This window comes from Capsella rubella, unplaced genomic scaffold (genome assembly GCF_000375325.1).
Source record: "Capsella rubella cultivar Monte Gargano unplaced genomic scaffold, Caprub1_0 scaffold_2, whole genome shotgun sequence".
NCBI classification, from domain to species: Eukaryota; Viridiplantae; Streptophyta; class Magnoliopsida; order Brassicales; family Brassicaceae; genus Capsella; species Capsella rubella.
In genome coordinates this window covers 4,626,709-4,646,811 of record NW_006238922.1, presented here as the reverse complement: position 1 = coordinate 4,646,811, position 20,103 = coordinate 4,626,709, and the positions used below count along the sequence as shown (strand labels likewise).

The 20,103-nt window shown below is 34.2% G+C and overlaps 2 protein-coding genes and 1 pseudogene across 3 annotated transcripts; all 3 read right to left on the bottom strand.

Annotated features, from left to right (window-relative positions):
* The window catches only part of LOC111832097, a 7,459-nt pseudogene extending 6,782 nt beyond the window's left edge, over positions 1–677 (bottom strand).
* A 5,398-nt stretch (positions 678–6,075) lies between these two features.
* LOC17894465 (NDR1/HIN1-like protein 6) lies at positions 6,076–6,971 on the bottom strand. The gene has a single exon (XM_006302691.2). The coding sequence runs from the start codon at positions 6,938–6,940 to the stop codon at positions 6,158–6,160; it is 783 nt and encodes a 260-aa protein (XP_006302753.2). The 5' UTR covers positions 6,941–6,971; the 3' UTR covers positions 6,076–6,157.
* Positions 6,972–10,633: 3,662 nt separating this feature from the next.
* On the bottom strand, positions 10,634–19,758 carry LOC17895725 (myosin-11). 2 transcript variants are annotated; one of them, XM_023787191.1, is made up of 37 exons: positions 19,275–19,758; positions 18,609–18,737; positions 18,380–18,523; positions 18,154–18,299; positions 17,913–18,069; positions 17,759–17,817; positions 17,511–17,670; positions 17,284–17,433; positions 17,065–17,201; positions 16,847–16,993; positions 16,667–16,768; positions 16,526–16,583; positions 16,329–16,430; positions 16,211–16,248; positions 15,986–16,112; positions 15,726–15,896; positions 15,500–15,631; positions 15,295–15,404; positions 15,142–15,202; positions 14,837–15,014; positions 14,471–14,676; positions 14,262–14,381; positions 14,042–14,140; positions 13,722–13,943; positions 13,375–13,514; positions 13,132–13,243; positions 12,985–13,032; positions 12,628–12,882; positions 12,350–12,505; positions 12,070–12,264; positions 11,841–11,984; positions 11,689–11,759; positions 11,439–11,595; positions 11,294–11,350; positions 11,133–11,213; positions 10,965–11,047; positions 10,634–10,871 (listed from the first exon to the last, which is right to left on the bottom strand). In XM_023787191.1, the coding sequence occupies exons 1-37, from the start codon at positions 19,275–19,277 to the stop codon at positions 10,748–10,750; spliced, it is 4,581 nt and encodes a 1,526-aa protein (XP_023642959.1). In that variant the 5' UTR covers positions 19,278–19,758; the 3' UTR covers positions 10,634–10,747. The 2 variants fall into 2 exon arrangements, with proteins under 2 accessions (XP_023642959.1, XP_006300645.1); XM_006300583.2 differs by having other exon boundaries at positions 19,642–19,758.
* Between the last annotated feature and the right edge of the window lie 345 nt (positions 19,759–20,103).

Here is a 20,103-nt window from a genome sequence, read left to right as displayed (position 1 = left end):
CTGGGTTCGAGGAACGCCAGGCGCACCAGTAACCTACATAGTGGGCCAGGAGGCTGCGAGCAAGTGGGCTGCGCAGTTTGGGCCCATAGGAGAGAGGTTAGGGTCGATGCGCTGCAGCGCTTGTAGCTACCATATGGCGGGGTGTGCCATGTGGTAGGGGTTCCCACCGGGATGGGTTGTTACACCGGTAATCTGAAGTTGGATCTGCATGTTTCGACAAATTTGTGGATCTTCTAGTGCCACATTAAAGTTTGGAAAAAGAGTCATGAAGATAGTGCCAAATTTAATGTCGTCTGGATGGTTGCGATGCAAGCATGTTGGTATTCTTTATATTTGGTGTCGAGGTGAACGACTCTTGATACTATTGGTAAGCCTTTTCTTCCATGAAGAGGTAACGCTAGGCGTATTGCTCCATAGTGCAGATGGGTGTAGCCAAGGTTTCGCCAATGGTGAATCATCCCTTCGTTAAGACAGAGAGGAACCATTTGCTCTGCTTTTGTTGAAGGAACCATAAATTGTTCTAGAGGAGAAGCTAGAACAAGTTCTTTCGCAGTAAGTTTGTTAGGCACAAACACTTGTCTGATTACTTTTGGGAAAGTAGAATTTGGTTTTATGAAAGCTTTGTAAGGATTAAGCAAAGGAAGTTGGGTAATAGGAACTTTACTATCATCACTCATGTGTTCAATTTCATATAGATAATCTACTTTTTTAGAGGTGGATTTTCGAAAAGAGGGTGTTTTGGACGAAGTTGACGTGTTTTCCATAATGTATATATAGAAACCAGAAACTAAGACAAAATGCTATAACTTCTTCTTAATCTTTAAGGTAGTAACAATCCATAAGTTGTTTTATGGGACTTTTAAGTGCTAAGATGTAAAGAAAATGATCGTGAGGTACTAGATATGCAAACCGAGGCAAACAACTCACATAAAAATAAGCCTCAAGGTACTTCGAGCATTATGACCTCATGGATCATTTCTTTAATTCTTTCAAACTTAACAAGATTTCTGATGTGGAGGATCCATTAAAGAATGGCAATCACAGAGCATACTCTCTATGCAAAGTATTTAATAGAAAACAACATTATGGCATACTACCTTTTATATATCGAAGAGCTAAAGCTTAGACTGCATACTACCTTTTATATATCGAAGAGCTAAAGCTTAGACTGCCATGGTTCTGATACCAAAACACATAGTAGGTACAACCACGTATGTAGGAGGTTTTATAGCATCGAGATATATGAAACAAATATGTGAAAAAGATTAAAGTGTTTGTGGAAGAGGAGAAAGCTTTTATTATACAAGAACACACTCAAGAGAATACAAAGGACTCTTATGATTTTGGACACTCAAGCTTATGGTGAACAACCCTCACCAAACTTGGTATTTATAATACATGACTTAAGAAATATTACATAGCATATTCCTTTCACACATATTTACACACACACCACAAGTCTTCATACTACTTATTATACATTTATTCTACTTCAGTACTTTACTTCATACTTTACTTCACACCATACATCACATCAATACTTTACTTCACATCAATACACTACTTCACATCAATACTTTACTTCACACCATACTTCACATCAATACTTTACTTCATTTGTCAGAAACCAATACCAGCCCCTTAGTATTTCCTAAAATATATTTTACCATATATCTTTGCCGCTGAAATTATTAAAGTGTGATAAGAAGAAAATAATAAAATATGGGCATTGATTAGTAATGCCTTTAATTTTAGAATATTGACAATAGATTTTGCAGTAGCTGTAAATTTTATTATTATAGTGTTTTTACTGTAAAGATTAAAATTTTAGAATAATTTAAAATACGTTTTTTTTTTAGAAAAATGGCTTTGTACATCCAAAAGAACTAACTAAGAAAATATTATGGCTATGCATAGAAAAAAAAGATACAAAATTTGTAAAGTATAATTGTTGTAGATTTGTAGTTGTGGACGAAAATATGCATGTGAAAATAATTAAAAGTAGTAACCAATCAAGACCATTATATGAAAAAATTGGTTTAGTCTATCTCCAAAGGAAATGTTAAAATTAGCTTCTAAAGTTAAAAAAAAAAAAAAGTGGTTAAAATTAGGGTTTTGTGCAAAAAAATCATTAATCCATAATAACCAAAAATTATTAAAATTGGTTCTTAACTAAGGGCTTTTAGAAAGGGAATTTTATTGAGTATGCCATTTTGGTAACTCGATTTTGTCAAACTGCCATTAATGAAAGCTTCTTTCAAAACGTGCCACAAGGAGAGAAAAATAGACGATTTTGCCCTCGAAGAAAAAGACAAAAAAATGATAGACAAAATCAAAATAAAAAAGGGATCTCGTCTACAAAATCTGGTCCACTACATCTGATCTGCCACAACTAGTCGACAAAATTGGTTCGCCGAATATTGTCCATCCACAGAAAATGTATTGTCTATAGTGCAATAACTGCATCACTTGTTTGATCGTTCAGCTGGTCCGCCGAATCAGGTCAGCAGAACTGGTCTGCCGGTTTTTATCACCTAGAACAAGTCTATAATAACTAGCTTTTGTCCGCCGGAAAATGATACGCCGGATCTAGTTTCCCACAACTAGTCTATAGTAATTGGTCTATCTGGTCCACCGAATCTGCTCTGCCGGAGCTGGTTAAAGTTCGTAGGAACTGACTATGGTCCGTCTGAACTCGTCCACAAGATCTGGTCTATCGGAACTCGTTTTTTGGGTTGGTCGAAACTGGTCCGCCGAATATGTTCTGCTTGAACTGGTTATAGTTCATTAGAACTGACTGTGGTCTACCAGAACTCGTCCGCTGGAGTTATGGTTTGTCGGAACTGGTCCGTTGAATCTTGTCTGCCGAATCTGGACCAGAATTGCTATGGTCCGCCGGATCTGGTCTGTCGAATATGGTCCGCCGGATCTGGTCTGTCGAATATGGTCCGCCGGATCTGGTCTGTCGAATCTGGTCCGCCTGATTTGGTCCGCCGGAGTTCGTCCGTCGGATCTGGTCCGCTGAAATTGTTTGTTGTTGGAAGAAGAAGAAGAAGAAGAAGATGAAGAAGAGAAAGAGATAATGAAAAAAAATGAACAGTCACAACACAGAGCAGCCAATTCATCCAGGGGTACGTCGGTCTTTATACAGAACTCTTGTGGCAGGCGGGAGAAGAGGTTTTTTGAAATGGCATTCCATATAAGTTTTATCACTGTTCATGGCACTCTTTACAATTTTCTCTTTTAGAAAATCTTAGAATCGTTGTCGTGTCATCACGTGAGTGGATGGCCTAAATTTAACAAAAGACAAAAAAAAAATTTGTTGTGTTATCTTTCTCTCTTCTGGGCAAAATTTTCTCCACCTCTTTCTCCCTTTGTAGACTCTCGTTGATGACGATACCATCAAAGGTTTGAATCTGAATCCGACTGATTTGTGTCTGAATCCGATGTTTGCTCTGCAACCTAGCAACCGATCTGTCTTTGTTTTCCCCTCAATCAGAGTCGTAAGGATAGTGAAGGATCTTAGTTCATATCAAAAGGTAAGAGCTTTCGATCTTTAACTATTGTGTGATGTAATCTGCGTTAACTTTAATGCTTTTGAAATCGAATGGATTCTCTTTGGTTTCTATCATGAGCACACAATCTCGATTTTAGTTTATTATATCTCTGGTATTTATTCTTTGTTTATGTTAAATCTAGATTTCTCTTCACAATTCCAAAATTATATTAAATTTCTAGTGATAGGGTTGAATTAAATTACTCCCTTTGTGATGTTACTAGCAAAAGTAATGGATATGTAACAATGACCTTTGATTTGTTAGGAGAGAGAAGTCATGTTTAGCTCATCTATAACTTAGGGACAAGGGTAGAGAAGGTTTATATCCTCGGTAAATCATATTAATATTGATTTAGAAATTTGTTGTGAGTTCTTATGTTATGATTTATTTTGTTTATCTTATTTTATCAATATTTGTGTGTTTCTTCTTTGATCAATGTTCGTCAAATGCTTGAATGATGTATATTGTTTGTGTTATGTTCTTTTAATGCTTGAACCGGTTATGTTAATGTTTGAATATGTTCTTTGAAAAACTTCATCTTCTAAATGGTGATTTAATACAGAATCCATTAGGCTAGATTGATCAGCCTTTAGCTAGTTTTAGTGAAGGTTCAAGTTTGATTAAGTTACAAAAGTGTGTGAGTGACTTAAAAAGACTTTTTTAATCAATCATTGAAGCGAGAAGATGAAGTTCTTTTGCATTTGTCATTTCAGTTTGTGTGTCAAGTTTTGAGAGTCAAATATAACCTCTAAACACCTTGAAACTTATTTGATAAAAGAATTGTGTTGCCTCTGTTTGCATAGCTGGTACCTCATAATTGTTTTCTTTATATTCTTAGCACCTAAGGATACAAGGAAAACATAAAGAATTTTGATGGAACAGTGAAGCAAATCAATGATGCGAGAGCAACCGTAAATTGGCAATCCGAAAACTTTGCAGCTCAGAGTATCCTGTTGAGCCAAATTAATAAAAAGTTAACCATTCTCGATATTTCCATAAAGGAAATCACAAAAAAAATACCCTCTCACAGTGATGACATATTTTTTGTTATTTCTTTTCTGGAAATATATGAAATAATGACTTTTTCTTATCAATTTGGTGTAAGAGGTGATTTTGAGTTGCTGAGTTTTCTAAATGCCAAATCAAGGTTACTTTTATAACAATAGCTTGATTTATCGTTCCGTCAGGATTCTTTATATTTGGGTTCTTGATCGCAGTCAACGCTCTTGAATTCATCTTGGACAATTTTTTCTCATCATCGGTCCACTTATCATTAGGCTTTGGCACGTCTTCTCCATCTTCACCTTTCACATATGGTTCAGTCCAACCAGTTTCAACCGCAGTCCAAGCATTATCACTAATACTTCGAATATTATGCCGCATCTTGACTTTCCAACGACCATAGTTTGTTTCTCCAAGCATGATTGATCGTTGCACAAAAGCTACCTCTCGTGATGCGTCCATCTTCCTTTACAGGATATTTACCTTGTTGAGTAAAAACTCAGTTAAGATGCATGCTCTGATACCAAGTGAAAAAACGAGATGGACACATAAACACAAGAAATCCCAAAACTTGGCGCACCAAGTATCAACTTTTATTAGAAATCTTTGAGATGATTACATACTCTTAATTGGACTTACTCACAGCCTTAGAACACCTTCTTAGCTTGAGGGCAAAACGATTTCTAAACTAAACTAAAGAAGAGACAATACATAACTTGTTTTCTACGTTAACTCGTACTCTCTAAAATAGAAAATCTTATGAACGAATTCTTCTCTCACAAACGGCTTAACCTCATAAACACCTCCTCCATCCCTTTTATATTTGTGGGTTAAGATATCGTCTAGGTTTGCCTACCCCGATAATATCAGTTTTCCTTTTTTCTTGATTTAATCATATCCTCCAAATCTTGTAGATATTCGGTTGCACGAATCTTCCACAACAAGTAAGAATATCTCCATTAGTATATTGAGTGCATCACATAGTCCACGTCATCAATTAATGCTTCTTCAATATTTCGTCTCACTAAAACAACTTCGATCTTGTTCCAGCAATTCTGAAATCTTGACACTTTTATTTATGTTCAGTCTCCGCTGAAGCATGCACTTACATTCTGTGCTTCAAGAATCAATGATCAACGTTAACTCGAAAAGATTAAAAAAAAAAAGACAACAGATTTAATAAGATAACAGATTCTATGACATTTGTTATCTGCAAGGTTTTGCATCAATTGAAGGCACTCTCTAATCTTGAAAATGTTTATTGTCACATTTCATAGACAAAGTTTTATTTCATTTGAGGAAAAATCAAAAATGCCCAGAAAAGTAAAGTTCTTAGGCCATTTACAAGTTGGCTCAGATGTAATAAATATTTCAAATGTTTAATTGTGACACGAACAACGATGTATTTTGTCTAATGTTTCGTATTACTAATTTTTTTTCCTTTTCTTAACTAAATTTTGGGTTTTAATATCATACAATTTTTACTCTTTCCATCTTATTAGTTTAAAACCAGAAATTCAGAACATAAATCAAATGTATAAGTGAATAATGAATTGAGTGACACGAGTAAACAATAAAAGCCTAGAACTAAGAACATCTCATAGTTTGACTTTAAAACTACAATCACTAGCTTTGATGTTGATATTATTGTTTGTTGATAAGCTATCAACAACAAGCTTACAATTCCCCAATATCCGAATCTTCTTCATCTTCAATTTCCCGAGTTTTACTGCAACAGGTGCATTCACTTTAAGATCTAATGGGACACGTCCGGTCTGTTGCTGCTGCTGTAAAGCCGTCAATATAGTGTTCCCGTATTGTGCTCTTCCTGTTAGAGCCACATTTAGTTTAGTCACATTGCGATGCCCTTGATAAAACCTCGGTATAGGCCCCTCGCAAAGCTTTGTTTTGTCGTACCATACACCGATATGACCTCCTTTTTCGTAGTAAATCCCGATTTTTTCGTTGGGATTACGAGCTGTAATCTCGACTCTAAACTCCGCGGAGAGAGAAAGGTCTAAATTGATCCCGAGGTTTGTAACTCGCAAACTGTTTACCTCGTAGCGTGGGAGTTTAGGATGGAAAACAAAGTATACAACCGCAACCGCGATCGCCAAAGCGATCAATGCAATGACTAGAAGGCTTAACACCCAACATAATATTTTGCAACAAAGATTTCCCTTCTTATTACGCATCGCAGGAGGCGTAACGACAGGCCGTTGAACTGGAAGCAGTTCTGTCTTTGTGGGAGCTGGTGTTGTTGTAGTCGTCTTCTTAGTCTCCATTTGAAGAACTGGAAACACCTTTTGTTGATCTCCCATTGCTTTAAAAACTTTGTATTTAGTAATGCTAATGCAACATGTTGTATTATGTAATACCATTTTATATTTAAGTTTATGTGTTGTGGAGTTGTTTCTATGCATGACTTTTACCAACATCTTACCTTCCTCACCTATAACGTTGAATTAATCATATTAAAGGTTGTTCAACAGTTAGAGTAATCTTTTTAGTATTTAATTCGATAAATACAAAAACGATAGACGACGACTTTGGCAAGATTCCAATGTTTTCCAACAATGTCTTTTTTTTTTTTTACTTATTTTATTTTGTTTCATCCCTAAATAATTAGAAAAATATACTTAACAAATTATTGAGGAAGGATTTGGAAAAATACAACTTTTTTATGATACCATTTTTCATACTACAAATACGGATTTTATATACATAATAGAAATTTATAAGTGTTTTTGGTAGCATGCATTTTAAAATATAAAAGGTCTTATAAACATGATTCTTAAATAGTATTTTTGAACGATTTTTCTCTTTATAGTATTTTTGGAAAATAGGATTTGTAAAAGTAACAATTTCAAACACGAATTTTTTTAATAGTCTATACTATTAAAAGGGGAGCATTTTTTATAAGTGTAGCCAAACAGAATTAAAAAGAAAAATTACATTTTATGTAATCCTAAGCCTATAACCAAACAGAATTAATGACTGCAGAATAAATTATTTAATAACAAATAATTCAAGATCCCATTAAAAAAGGAAACAATATAATATCTAGAAAATAAATTTGTAACAAACATTCCTTATGATGGAACTTTAGGAATCCATACAATCTCTTAGGCTTCTATTGGTAACCATTAGAGGAACAAAAGGAAAAAGAACAAAAAGAACAATACGGAACGGAATAAACAACTTTTGAGAAATGAAAGGAAAACATGCAGAGAAGAACAAAATAATAAATGGTAACCAAACAATAACACTATCTTTTATAATATATTTGATTAAATAAATCAACTTTTAATAATAATACTAGATATAATTTATACATAATGAATTTGACACTAATTTTAAAATATATTTTTGAATGAATTTAAATATTTAATGTTAAAAATTAATAATTTATATTAACCTATTATAGATTATAGTAATTTTTAATCATTTAGAAAATCCCTTAAAATAATTTAAATTATATAAAAGAAGTCGTTAACAATATTTAGTCACAATTAGTGTTAGCCATAACTAATATAAAAAAAACTAAATACTTTGTAATATTTAAAAAATATTTTTAAATTGTAAAAAAAAATGGAAAGGAAAACGTAAAAAAAAAATCTATTTGCTTTAATTTTTGTAATCGAGCCACTTAATTAATAAAATTCCTCAGGGTAAAAAAAAAAGGAAATCATAAAGAAAATCTAAATCCCCCTATAATTACTATTATCTGTAACTAATATAACAAAATAATAAAACAAACTTCATACCATTTACCACTTTAAAATAAGTAACATGATTTTGTGTTTATATAAAAAATCGATTTAATATCATAAATATTAATCATTAAGTTCAAAATCTCAAATCTTAATCATTTCCAAAACTAATATTATGAAAATAATTCAAACCAGATTTTCAGCAGCTTTAGACCAAAAAATATATTTAAAACAAACAACATAAAGAAACCATGATAATATTTTAATAAATGTGTGGTTGAAAAAAAACACCATGATAAATTCATATTCTTTATTTTGTTTTGTTCAACTCAACGGAAAAGATAAATTCAATATTACATATAATTAGTACATAGTTCATACTATAACTACTAGACTAGATGGGGACATTAAAACTGAGGAAACAAAAAGGTGGATATTTGGATAGTTAAGTTCAATTTTAATTTCTAAATATTAGATAACTGGTATGATACATGAAGTTGAGATTTAAATAGCTTAATTTAATTTCAACTTTCTTTGGTATTGTAAATATTGGCATATGAAATAACAAGTACGGAAAGGAAACAAGTAATTTAGAAAATTAAAATCATTACCTAAAATATTTTTAATAAAATAGGAGTAACGAGAATTTTGTGTAACGTGAATTCAAGCAGGGTAGATGTGGAACTACTATTTATTAATATAGACTACAAGAAATAACGGGTACGGGGAAAGAACTGTAATTTGGAAAATAAAAACCATTATCTAAATTTTTCCTAATAAAATTGGTGACAAAATTTTAGGGTAATACGAAATCAAGCAAGACATATGCGGACATAACATTAATGTAGATTATGTTGAATGTATCTATTAAAATTATTTTAATCTGTTGCAAAGCATGCATAGTGAACGACTTTGACCCGCCTGAAAAATATATTTGGGCCATCTAAGCCGAGAAATTTTAAAGTTTTTTTATTTGTTTATATCCGGGTTGATAGTTTACGGGTTTACTAGAAATTTAGCTGATTACTAAACTGGTCACACTTAATCCGGGTCCGCTTTGATCAAATGTTGATCCAAATTTATTGTGAAGCGATAATTACTTCAAATATTCACAAATTTGATAAAAGCGAACCAATATATGTTTATGTTATAAATATCATACCAAATAAAAATATCTTCAAATAAGTCTCAATTTTAATTTGACCTATTTCCTATTTGTTGGAATAAAATATACGATCTTTAATAGATAAATTATAATTAAAAGTTTAAAACCATGGTTCAGAGATGGAAAAACATGAGATATCTAGAAAGGGACAAGACGAGATGGGGTTCATGTCCCGAAATTAACAAACCACATTATTTTACTATTTGTAAAATGAAGTTATCGTTACTGATAAAAAACAAATCCTATTGTCTTTTTGTCTATACCAAATTAAAAACAAACAAATATTGAACATGTACAAATTTGGATTACTAATTTTAATAACATTTCTAATAATTACGTTTATAAACATAACACCGCATGTACGTAATATATTGCAAACATGATATTAAACTTAATTTTTGAAATCAATCCCGCACGTATGTGCGGGTCCAAATCTAGTATTTTTTAAAATGGAATCGTAAAAGTGATAGTCTAGAAAATACAACAAATATAGTTATATATATATATACACTTAAATATCCTACTATATTAATTGAGAAGTACACAAAAAAATAACCTTATAATTGTAAGAATTTACATTGAAATACCATTAGAAAAAGTTTAAAACAAAAAAATGAGGGTAAAAAAAATAATTAAATAAATAATCAAACAAATTAAATATATAAAATCAAAAAAGAATCTATAAACTATAAATAAAAGCGTAAAATAATAGAGAAATATATTGTTTTTTTGGATATAAAAACACATATACGGAGTACATAATATTTAATTAAATAGTAACAAAATCAATTATTACAAAATTTATATCAAATAAAGAGTTTAGCCCACGATTAACCGTGGGATAGTACCTACTTTACATGTATTTTTGATAACATGCATTTTAAATTATTTAAGGTCTTATAAATCTGATTCTAGAATGGTATTTTTCTAACTATTTTTCTTTAATTAGTTATTTTGAAAACTGGAATCATAGAAGTGATAGTTTCGAAGTATCTTAATTAGTCATCGTAAAATATTATATGAGGAAAATAACTAGGTACTGAATATCACTAATTAAAGAAAGTCCATATCTAATATCTAAACACACAAAAGTGATTACTAGATATGTGGAGGTGGTAGTCTCTTCTCTACTAGTTTTCTAATAATAAAATATCTCTACGAGTAAAGTAGTCCAAGGCTCGTTAAGCCTGCTTCAAAATGTTAAGAGTTAATATAATCAAAGTTAAACTTATTGACACCACTATTCAAAAGAGAAGGATGATCACAGCTACACAGTGATGGTGTAAACTTATTGAACCAATACATTTTTATTAGTCAGAACATGGCAATAGAAAGCTAAACCCGGAATTCTCCCGGATGAGCGGTGGCGGTTCTACATCTCCGATATCTATCCGCTCCATCGATTTCGACAAATCGTCCACCGAGAAAGGAATACTACCAACAAGCATATACAAAATCCATCATTTTATATACAAAATTAAGAAAAAAAAGTTAACATATTGTGGTTGAATCAATGAGATTACTCACCTGGAATCGTCATCCAATAGAAAAGAGTTGCTAACAGCATTGTTTGAATCTTCTGTCATTAGTACCCTCATATTTGCTATCACCTATCATATATATACACCAAAGGTTACTAACAGTTGGTATCTTTACTGAATAATCATATCGATCAAAGCAGAATCGGAAACTTACGTCTGGCGATACGCTATGAGTTCCATACTTGTCGTCCCAGTACATCGTACTTATTCGGTATAGCTGTTGTATGCTGAGAACCTGCAAGCAATTTCAACTCGATTCCTTCAACATCCATACTTTATTTCTTTTTACTAGCCAACAACTCATCATCCACTTACCGGACACAGATCATGACTTATCTCGTCCAAGGTTTTTTTCGGTTTTTGGTGTATGACCTGCATTTTTATTGCAAGATTAGTTACTTACATTTTGATTACCCTCACAGAGACTGACTCTAAAAGTTATGCATATCATGAAATGTACCAGAAATCCGATGGCTTGTCTGATATGCTTCAGCTCATCCCAAGACGAACCAGCATACTCGTCTGTTGCCTTGTAACACCAGTGCTCCAATTCAGCCAATCCTGCTTTTACGTATTCCCCATTGCTAAATGAACAACACTCCCGTCTTAACAAAAGGCTGCAAAGACGATAAGAGAATTTGGTTATTAATATACAAAAAGGTAATGTATAAGAGATCAAATGAGAATGAGATGGTAATCAACGGGAAAACCTGTTAAACAGTTGAACATTGATGAATGAGAATATCTGCGTAAACACCTTTCGAACCAAGAATGGAGGAACCTGAGAAGAAGAGTCCATGAGTTGAGTTGATGTCATGTAAACTCTCAGATCATTTTATTTTGGACTGGGATAGAGACTCACATGGTTCGATTTCAGAGTGTTGAGGAAGTTTGTAAGGCTTTTTACAATTCCTTGCCAGTGGGCGATCAATGCTTGCTGAGCTGCAGTGTTGCCAACGGAACGAGATGCTCCTTTCACCAAACTCGCCCTTGATGTTCTTGGTGCCTATTTAATGTAAGTGACAAAAAAGATTTAAATTCAGCAAAGAATGCGCCATTGCATGTACATGTAACAACATTGTTATAGGTACCTGAATACACAATCCAAGGAGTGGAGAAATCTCTTTCTTCAAGTTATCACGAATCATTCCGTATATCTTTTCAACATAAGCTGTTAGCTGCTGCTTGAAGAGTAGAGCTGGATATTTCGCCTCAACTTGCCTTAAGGTATCCACTCCACCGTTTATCATGGCAAGATTCACACCTTGGGGTGTACCACGAAAGCTCTATAAAAAGATTAAAATTAACAAGTTAAAGCTGGTGATGCATCTGATATGATAAAGTGTAAATATTGGTAGGCCACACACATACCTGAGTCATCCTACCAAAAAGAGTCGCAGAAGATGAGCGACGGCGCTGTGGAGCCAATCCTGCAGCTCCACTAGCTTTAAGCGTGCGTTGGAGGAGTAAAAGCAATGTTGATGCATTGGATAACCAATATGCTAGTACGTTGTTGTTATCTTGTGTCTGAATAAGAAAAGGGTGCAATTTTATTCCAAAACATTTGCAATCACTACCAAGTCAACTGAATCAAAAATCAATAAAATTTCATTTTAGTATCCCTAAAGAGTATAGTAGCTCAAACAAACCTCAATTGCTTGTCCTATCGTCTGAATGATCCTATCAAAGACACTAGTTCTTTCCACTTCAAATGACCGCCATTGCAGTAAGCATTTATATATGATACATGCTGTAACAGGTCGGTTCCCTTGATATCCCAAGTGTTGAACAATGCAGCGGATAAGCAGCTCTTGGTTTTCTTGCTGCTTCTCGTTTAGTGATTTCTGTGGCTTATCGTCCACTTCAGAGGGATCCCTACGGTTTATTGAATGGCTATGCAGATCCTGGTTCAAATTCGATGAAACCAAAATAGACGAATGACACAATTAAAAAAAATCCCACAAAAAATCCATGACGATATTTCTTAGGCATATGGAAGTACTTACCAGATTTGGCCTTGCATCAACTGATAGATGACCACTCTCTGAACCTCTCTGTTATGTTTTCATGAATAGATGGGAAGCCATTAACTTCAGACAGAAAAAACAAAAATATATGGAGGCGTATAAATTTAATTAATATACTATCCCTACCTGTAAAATCGACCTGGACCGGCCAGAGAGAAACTTATTTGGTGCAATGGACACTGCTTGTTGTCGTAACACTTTATTCTCTGATTCTAAATTGTTGCATTTTTCCTCCAGCCTGACCATTATAATTACAACATTCAGTGTGGCTGAGTCATGAGTTTACATAAATCTATACTTAATGTAAATATATGGGACATATATATACTTTCATCGTGTCGCGTGAATAATGATTTTATATCGTCTTACCTTGTCACAGATTCTTGAAGCTGTTGAGCTTTTTTCTCTGTTTCTTCCAGCTTTTTCTTTCTGTCTTCACTAGACTCTTGAGCTTCATCAAATTTCCTTGCTGCATCATCAGCCCTTTGTTTCTCTTGTTCAAGATTAGCCTGTTGGAACACAAATTGTTACCCATGATAACTACAGTCATATGTATGTAAGTACTCATGATTAAATAATGTAACTATGATACACTAAGGGTCGACTTTAGACATGTTACTTTTGAAGAGATAAACCATTGATTACCAGAAAAATTTCAAGAATTCACAATTTGGCCCTGTGGGATTTAAGTTAAGACAATGAAGAGTATATATTACCTTTAAACCTTCTACTTCTTCTGTCAAAGCTTCAATCTTTTGGGTATCTTCAACTAAGACTTGCGTTTCTGTTACAACAGGAGGTGCTTCTTCAATGGCCTTCTTAGCAGCTTCACGTTCCTTAAAAAGAAGGACATTTGTTTCTTCAACTTTTTTCCGCATTTCCTCTAATGTACTCTGCATTTTCTTTATCTCCTGATTCTTTTCTTCTTCCAGGTCAACCTACAAAAAAATTCGACAATTTCTATTATATGTTCGCTACATCATCCTACCAAAAACAATTAAAGTTATCTCAGAAATCGATTTTCTCATTCAAATACCCTTGAGCGTTTCTCCAACTGTGCACGATATGTGAGTTCTTCGACTTTCTTTTCAAGCATATCCTTTGCCTCTTTTAGTGCACCTGTTTCCCTTGAAGCCTGAAGATAAAAATAAGTGTTGATTGTATTTGGAATAATTAACTAGAAGATCACAGACATTGCAAGCTGCTTATCATCTCCAAAGTCCCTAAAAGTGGCAATACAAAGTACATTCACATACCATTTTGAGTTTTCGAAGTTCTCTCCTTGCAAGTCTGCCTCTCCATCGTGTCTGCGACAGGATCACTCCTTTTGTAAGCTTCTTGAAGTACATGGTTGCCCTGTGACAACGCCACTGAGCCTGCAATTAAAAAAAGGATGTTCATAAAAAACAGCCAAAACAAAGCTAATTCGACGATTACAATAAATAGTTCCCACAAAAATAAAAACCTGAATAGTTGTAGCATTCTTTGTTTGCTTCCTGAAACGGAATTCTTTGTGAGCACTCATTGCTCTTAAACCTGTCTGTACAACAAGCGCCGCTACATGGAGGTTTTTGTATGATTTTCTAGAATGTAATCTCCGAGCATTCTTCTGTATCTTCACAGCAGCAGCTTGTCTTCTCAAGTTTTCGTAAACTTTGGATGATAGCCTTCCTATAATTTTTCGCAAAGAAAAAAAAAACTTATAAATCATCTTATCCAGAAAATCATTCAAGAAATATGACAAGATTTTTTATTCCTAAACTTAAACCAAGAGAAAAAGTACGCCACATAGGTATTAAGATCAGAGTATTAGATGAATCAGATGGTTCACCTCTGCATAAAGCTTGGAGCGCTATGGTGGCTTCTCTTAGTACAATAAACCGTTTTCGGGCCTGATGAGTCCGTATTCGTCTCTGAATTTTTTTGGCAGCAGCACTAAGAACCTGAGCTCTTCTAGCGTCGAGTTCAGCCATCTGTCCCGCCCTTAAAAATATCTTAGTTTTACCAATCTGCATTACCCAACGTGGAACCACATTTTAGTTGCACTATTCGATCAATGAAATATATTCGATGGCACCATTAGTACCAGATAATTTTTGAACGAAGTAAAGGCACTTGTAGAATCAGAATCAGTACCTGGTATCCTTGGAGTCCAATATTATCCAAGATCTTTTTCGACGCAGTCTTCTCATCGTAGCTGTACAGGGACAAGTCAATATGGTAAATACTGATTTAAGCTCCAGCAATAACTGTTACAACTGCGTAGACAGAGCAGAATGTTTCACTTACTTCCCTTCTAGAGCTCCAGGAGATAGAAGTCCAAAACGGTTAATGAACTCAAAGAAAGGTTTACGAGTGGGATACCCCGCACAACTGATTCTGATTGCTTCCAAAACACCCTAGAAGAATACAAACCAACAATGTCTGAGTGATAAATTAATATTTTTAATACTATACAACATCCCAGTTAAAAATATTATCAGTCTATACTTACACCACACCGTAGTTGCTGCATAATATTGACATTCTCAAATACGGCAGGCTTCAATAGGTTATTGGGCTTCACACATCTGATGTAATGAGGCTCGGTGGAGTTTAATGTTTCCATCAGTTGCTGGAGTTGCAGCTGCATCAAACGGGAAACCACAGTTTATTTTTTACATTTGCGTGAAAACAACCTCGACATTTTTGTAGACTCTCAGAGAATAAAGCATATTTACCTTAAAGCGAGAGCCAATGGATGAAAACTTTGAAGATTTAGATGTTTCTTCCGGGAGTGGAGGAAAGAGGCCGACAACAAAAGGACACTTCGAAGCACCCAACAACTCTTGATGTTCAGGGATCACATAATCCTTGTTTTTGTCCAGAAATAGATCAGACTGATACTGGACCTGAAATGAAATTCCACAAAGGAAGAAACATATAAGATAGTAGCTAGTGTTGTGCAATTTTAAATTTCTTTAAAAGAAAAAGAACCTACTTCTCCCGCGTAATGAGCAACAGCAAAATCTGTTCGAGAGAGTTTTGGCTTGATGAACCTCTTGTGGGTCTTAAAAGTCTGATAAAGCTTGTTCGCAAAGGTTTCATGGGTTGATTTCGGAAACATACTGAAAGAACAAGAGAAATTTTTTAAAAAATATTATATAATGAACGTAAATCATATCACATACACAATACAACCCAAATTGACGAATGCTAATATTACCATGCTTCATCAAGGAGTGCCACAATTCCACCGGGCTTCTGCAGATAGATCAATAAAAATATTTAGACTGCATTGTTATTTTCGAGTCAACAAAATTTATATATGGATCAGCAATGACCTTTTCAATAAGATCAAGAACATCTTGATTATCCACAAATTCAATGTAGCTCCAATCTATTGCTTCTTTTGTGTATTCTTCTTGTTCCATCTTGAAAACGTGCTGAAAACAGAAACAGAAACAGAAACTTGTAAATCGAAACTCCGAATCTGTGAATTTCACGGGGAAATGGTTTCTAACTACAATAAAGATATTACCTGATTGAAATGTTGCTGCAACTTCTCATTTGTGAAATTAATACAGAACTGTTCGAAACTGCAACAGATTGCCATTAGCAGAGAAACACAAAGATGTAGTGGAATACTTTAAATCCAAACCTTGACGTAGAAAAACCTTACCTATTTGTTTTAAAGCTCTCGAATCCGTAAATATCAAGGACTCCAATGAGTGATCTAGAATTCGCATCTTGGCCAATTGAGACATTGATCTTTTCTACCAACCTGCAAATAGCTAGAGACATCCACTTAGAATCAATACTGTAAATTACCAATGCTTGTAGTGTTAAAGCAGCCACTTACCAATCAAACAACCGGGAGTAAATAGTCTTAGCTAGACCATCCCTGCTGATTAAAGCACTCTGTGGATCTAGACTTCTCTTGATAACTTCCTCAGGTGTGACCATAACACGTTTACACAGTGCATCTTCAAGTGCCTTTACATCACACCTAAAACGAGACTTTTACTTAGCGCATGTATTGAGAACACACCAAATCTACTCAAGGAAAAAATGGCTTACATGAGAAGTTCTGCCACTGTGTTAAGATGAAATTTCGACTTTTCGTCTTTGGGAACTGATGAATCCACTTCCTTTCCCTTGGTAAATTCGATGTTTCCAATGTGAAGAATTGCAGCAACTACTCTGAAAATTGCTTCCTGTTGATTTATAACAGATGGTGAAAAATCAAAACAAAAATTCAAACTGTATCAGAAGATCACTTTTCATACACAAGCCTACCTGTTCCTTTTCACTCATCCCGACAATATCCATCGCTCTTCTTGTCGCAATATAATCATGAGCATCACTTATACCAACAAGCTCGAAGCATTTCGACTGGTTCAGGTAATGAAACGTCTTCGGGTGACCCAACTTGTACTTTTCGATCTCCTGCTAGTTCTATTATGTTACACCAAGACTTTTTTTTAAAGACAAATCAGAATTAAAAGAGTTCTTGGTGAGTATACCTCTTGAGGTGCAGCACATAGAAGATAAAAACAGTGGTAGTTGCGCTCAGGATCAGAAATCTGACAGACACGAGACCTTTCTAGAAGATACGTCCTTACAGCAGCTCCAGATATTCTTCCTTGCTTATCAAATTGGATTTCAACAAACTTACCAAACCGACTGCGAGAAGCAAAATTAACTATCAGCTCAAATTCTAAAAACTATGTTACACCCTGCAAACCAACAATTATGCATTAGTTTTCATCACCTCGAATTGTTGTTCCTGACAGTTTTGGCATTACCAAAGGCCTCAAGGACAGGATTTGACTGCAAGTAGAAGTTACAAACATATTATCACGGTGTGTGAAAGATAATGAAATCATAATCTCAGGCACGTAAAAGAAGAATCTTAAAATTCATACTTCAAGAACTTGTTGTTCAACTGTCCGTCCTTCTGTAACAGCACGGCCTCCAAGATATGCAAGGTACCTCATAAGCATCTTCGTGGTTTCAGTTTTTCCTGCTCCACTCTCACCACTTACCAGAATGGAATTGCTTTTGCCCTCGTTGATCATTGCCCTGAATGTATATATCGCGTCTCAGATGAACCCATAAATCACAAGTATATAATAAATGTATAAAGCTGACAATTAAGAAAAAAACCTGTATGCAACATCAGCAACTGCAAAAACATGAGGACTTAATTCTCCAAATGGTGCTCCTTTATATTGTTGCATCATATGAGCATCATAAATGTGCGGCAGCCGTTGAAACGGATTAATAGCAATAAGGATATTCCCGGTGTATGTCTGTCAAGACAATGATACAAACTGTCAAGAAAAGCACAGTTCCTTAAGGTCCAAAAAGCAAAGAAAGTATAAGTACTAACATAAATCTCATTAAGTTCATATCTGATCTTTAAGTTCTGAAGAACACCAGGCTCATGCAGGTAAGATAGTTTTGTCATGTCATCAACTCCACCTGCAGGTGCTTCCATGTCTTTTGGGTATATCTTTGACAACTTTGCAGTGATCTATAACATAGAAACAATTAGAAAATCAGCTTCAGGCAACAAATAAGCTTCAATTATACGAAAACTCAAATATGGTTTAATTCACCTTCTTCCCATTTGTTGCCAGAACCTCAACATCTTGTCCATTGATCTTTTCGACCAACCCATCAATCCAAGCCACATCTGGCTCTTCTATCCAGACATGAGAGCCTACAATGATGTTAACCGGAGTTCCCTGCAGTATACGAAGAAGAAAATATCACTGCTAGAGTAATTCACAACATTAAGTAACTGAACCAATACGAAGATACACTGCTTTTGGTGAAGGTATCATCCTCTTATATATGTTAACAGGAAAAAAACAAGAGTACAAACTAATCTATTGCTACCTGAAAATCTAAGATTCCTGAAACACAAAATCTAAGGTGAGTCTTTTAGTAACTTTCTTTTAGTTTTCAAGCCTGTACTAATCGAAATACGAAATCTCCGGTTTTAGATGGATACATCAATATCTAAGTTAATACCAAAAACAAAGAAGTTGTAATCTTGCAAAACTGAAATAAGTTAAAACACAAAATCTAAGGCCATGGTCAGAGAATTGAGTGTGTATGTACTAATCTCATTCTTCAAGCCTAGATTCTAGTGATAAAAAACAATGAAATCACGGGTTCTTTCGAGATTGATACCTAAAAATTCCTAATTCTGTATAGGAATTTGATTCCTTCAAGATGTTACATAAACGATTACAAAACAAAAAATATCAATCACGTACCATTTTGGAGTCTTCAAATCCAATCCTCAGCTGAATAAAACACTATATTATTCATAGAGATATGACTTGCTATACAAGAAAGGCTAACAAATGTGAATCCCTAGAATTTTACACATTTGATCAACCCAAATTACAACTCAACACCACTCTCAAATCTCCCGAAATCGGAATCGAAACCGAAACAAATGCAAATTTCGCACACAGAGACAAGAATTAGTGTCACTAAGAACAAAACTAAACGAAATCGGATCAGCAGAATCTGAAATTGAATCAGTAAAAAACTGAAATGGATCGGAAGAAGGGAAGAGACGAAAAAAAGGGAAGAGGGAATAGTGAATGAAAAATTCAGAGAGTGGCATAGTCAGACTTCTTCTTCTTCTTCGTCTTCTTCGCCGAGTTCGGTGTTTCTTCCCTAAGAATTCGCGCCAATTCGTGGCTACAAATCGAGTCTCTTCTTCTCTCTCACACATAACCACACTCTCTCTCATCCTTCTGTTTCTCTCTATACGTTTTAGCGTTTTTTTTTTTTTTTTGCTTTTTTTTTTTGTATTTTTATATTTTAAAATCGATAATATCTCATAAAATGCTTCAGTGGCAATTTTGGTACTTAAACATAAAAAAATGAATTTTATATCTATATTTTTTTTTTGTCATCAAAATGAATTATATATTTATGGGTCCACAAAAATTAGAGTTAAATCGATTCTATCAATCAAACCGTTTTTTTTAACGCTGAATCAATTCATTAATGAAATAGGAGTCATAAAATGGTACACCGAACTGTTTATTTACGTTTTTGTAAACAAATTTTAACGAAATTTGATTTTAT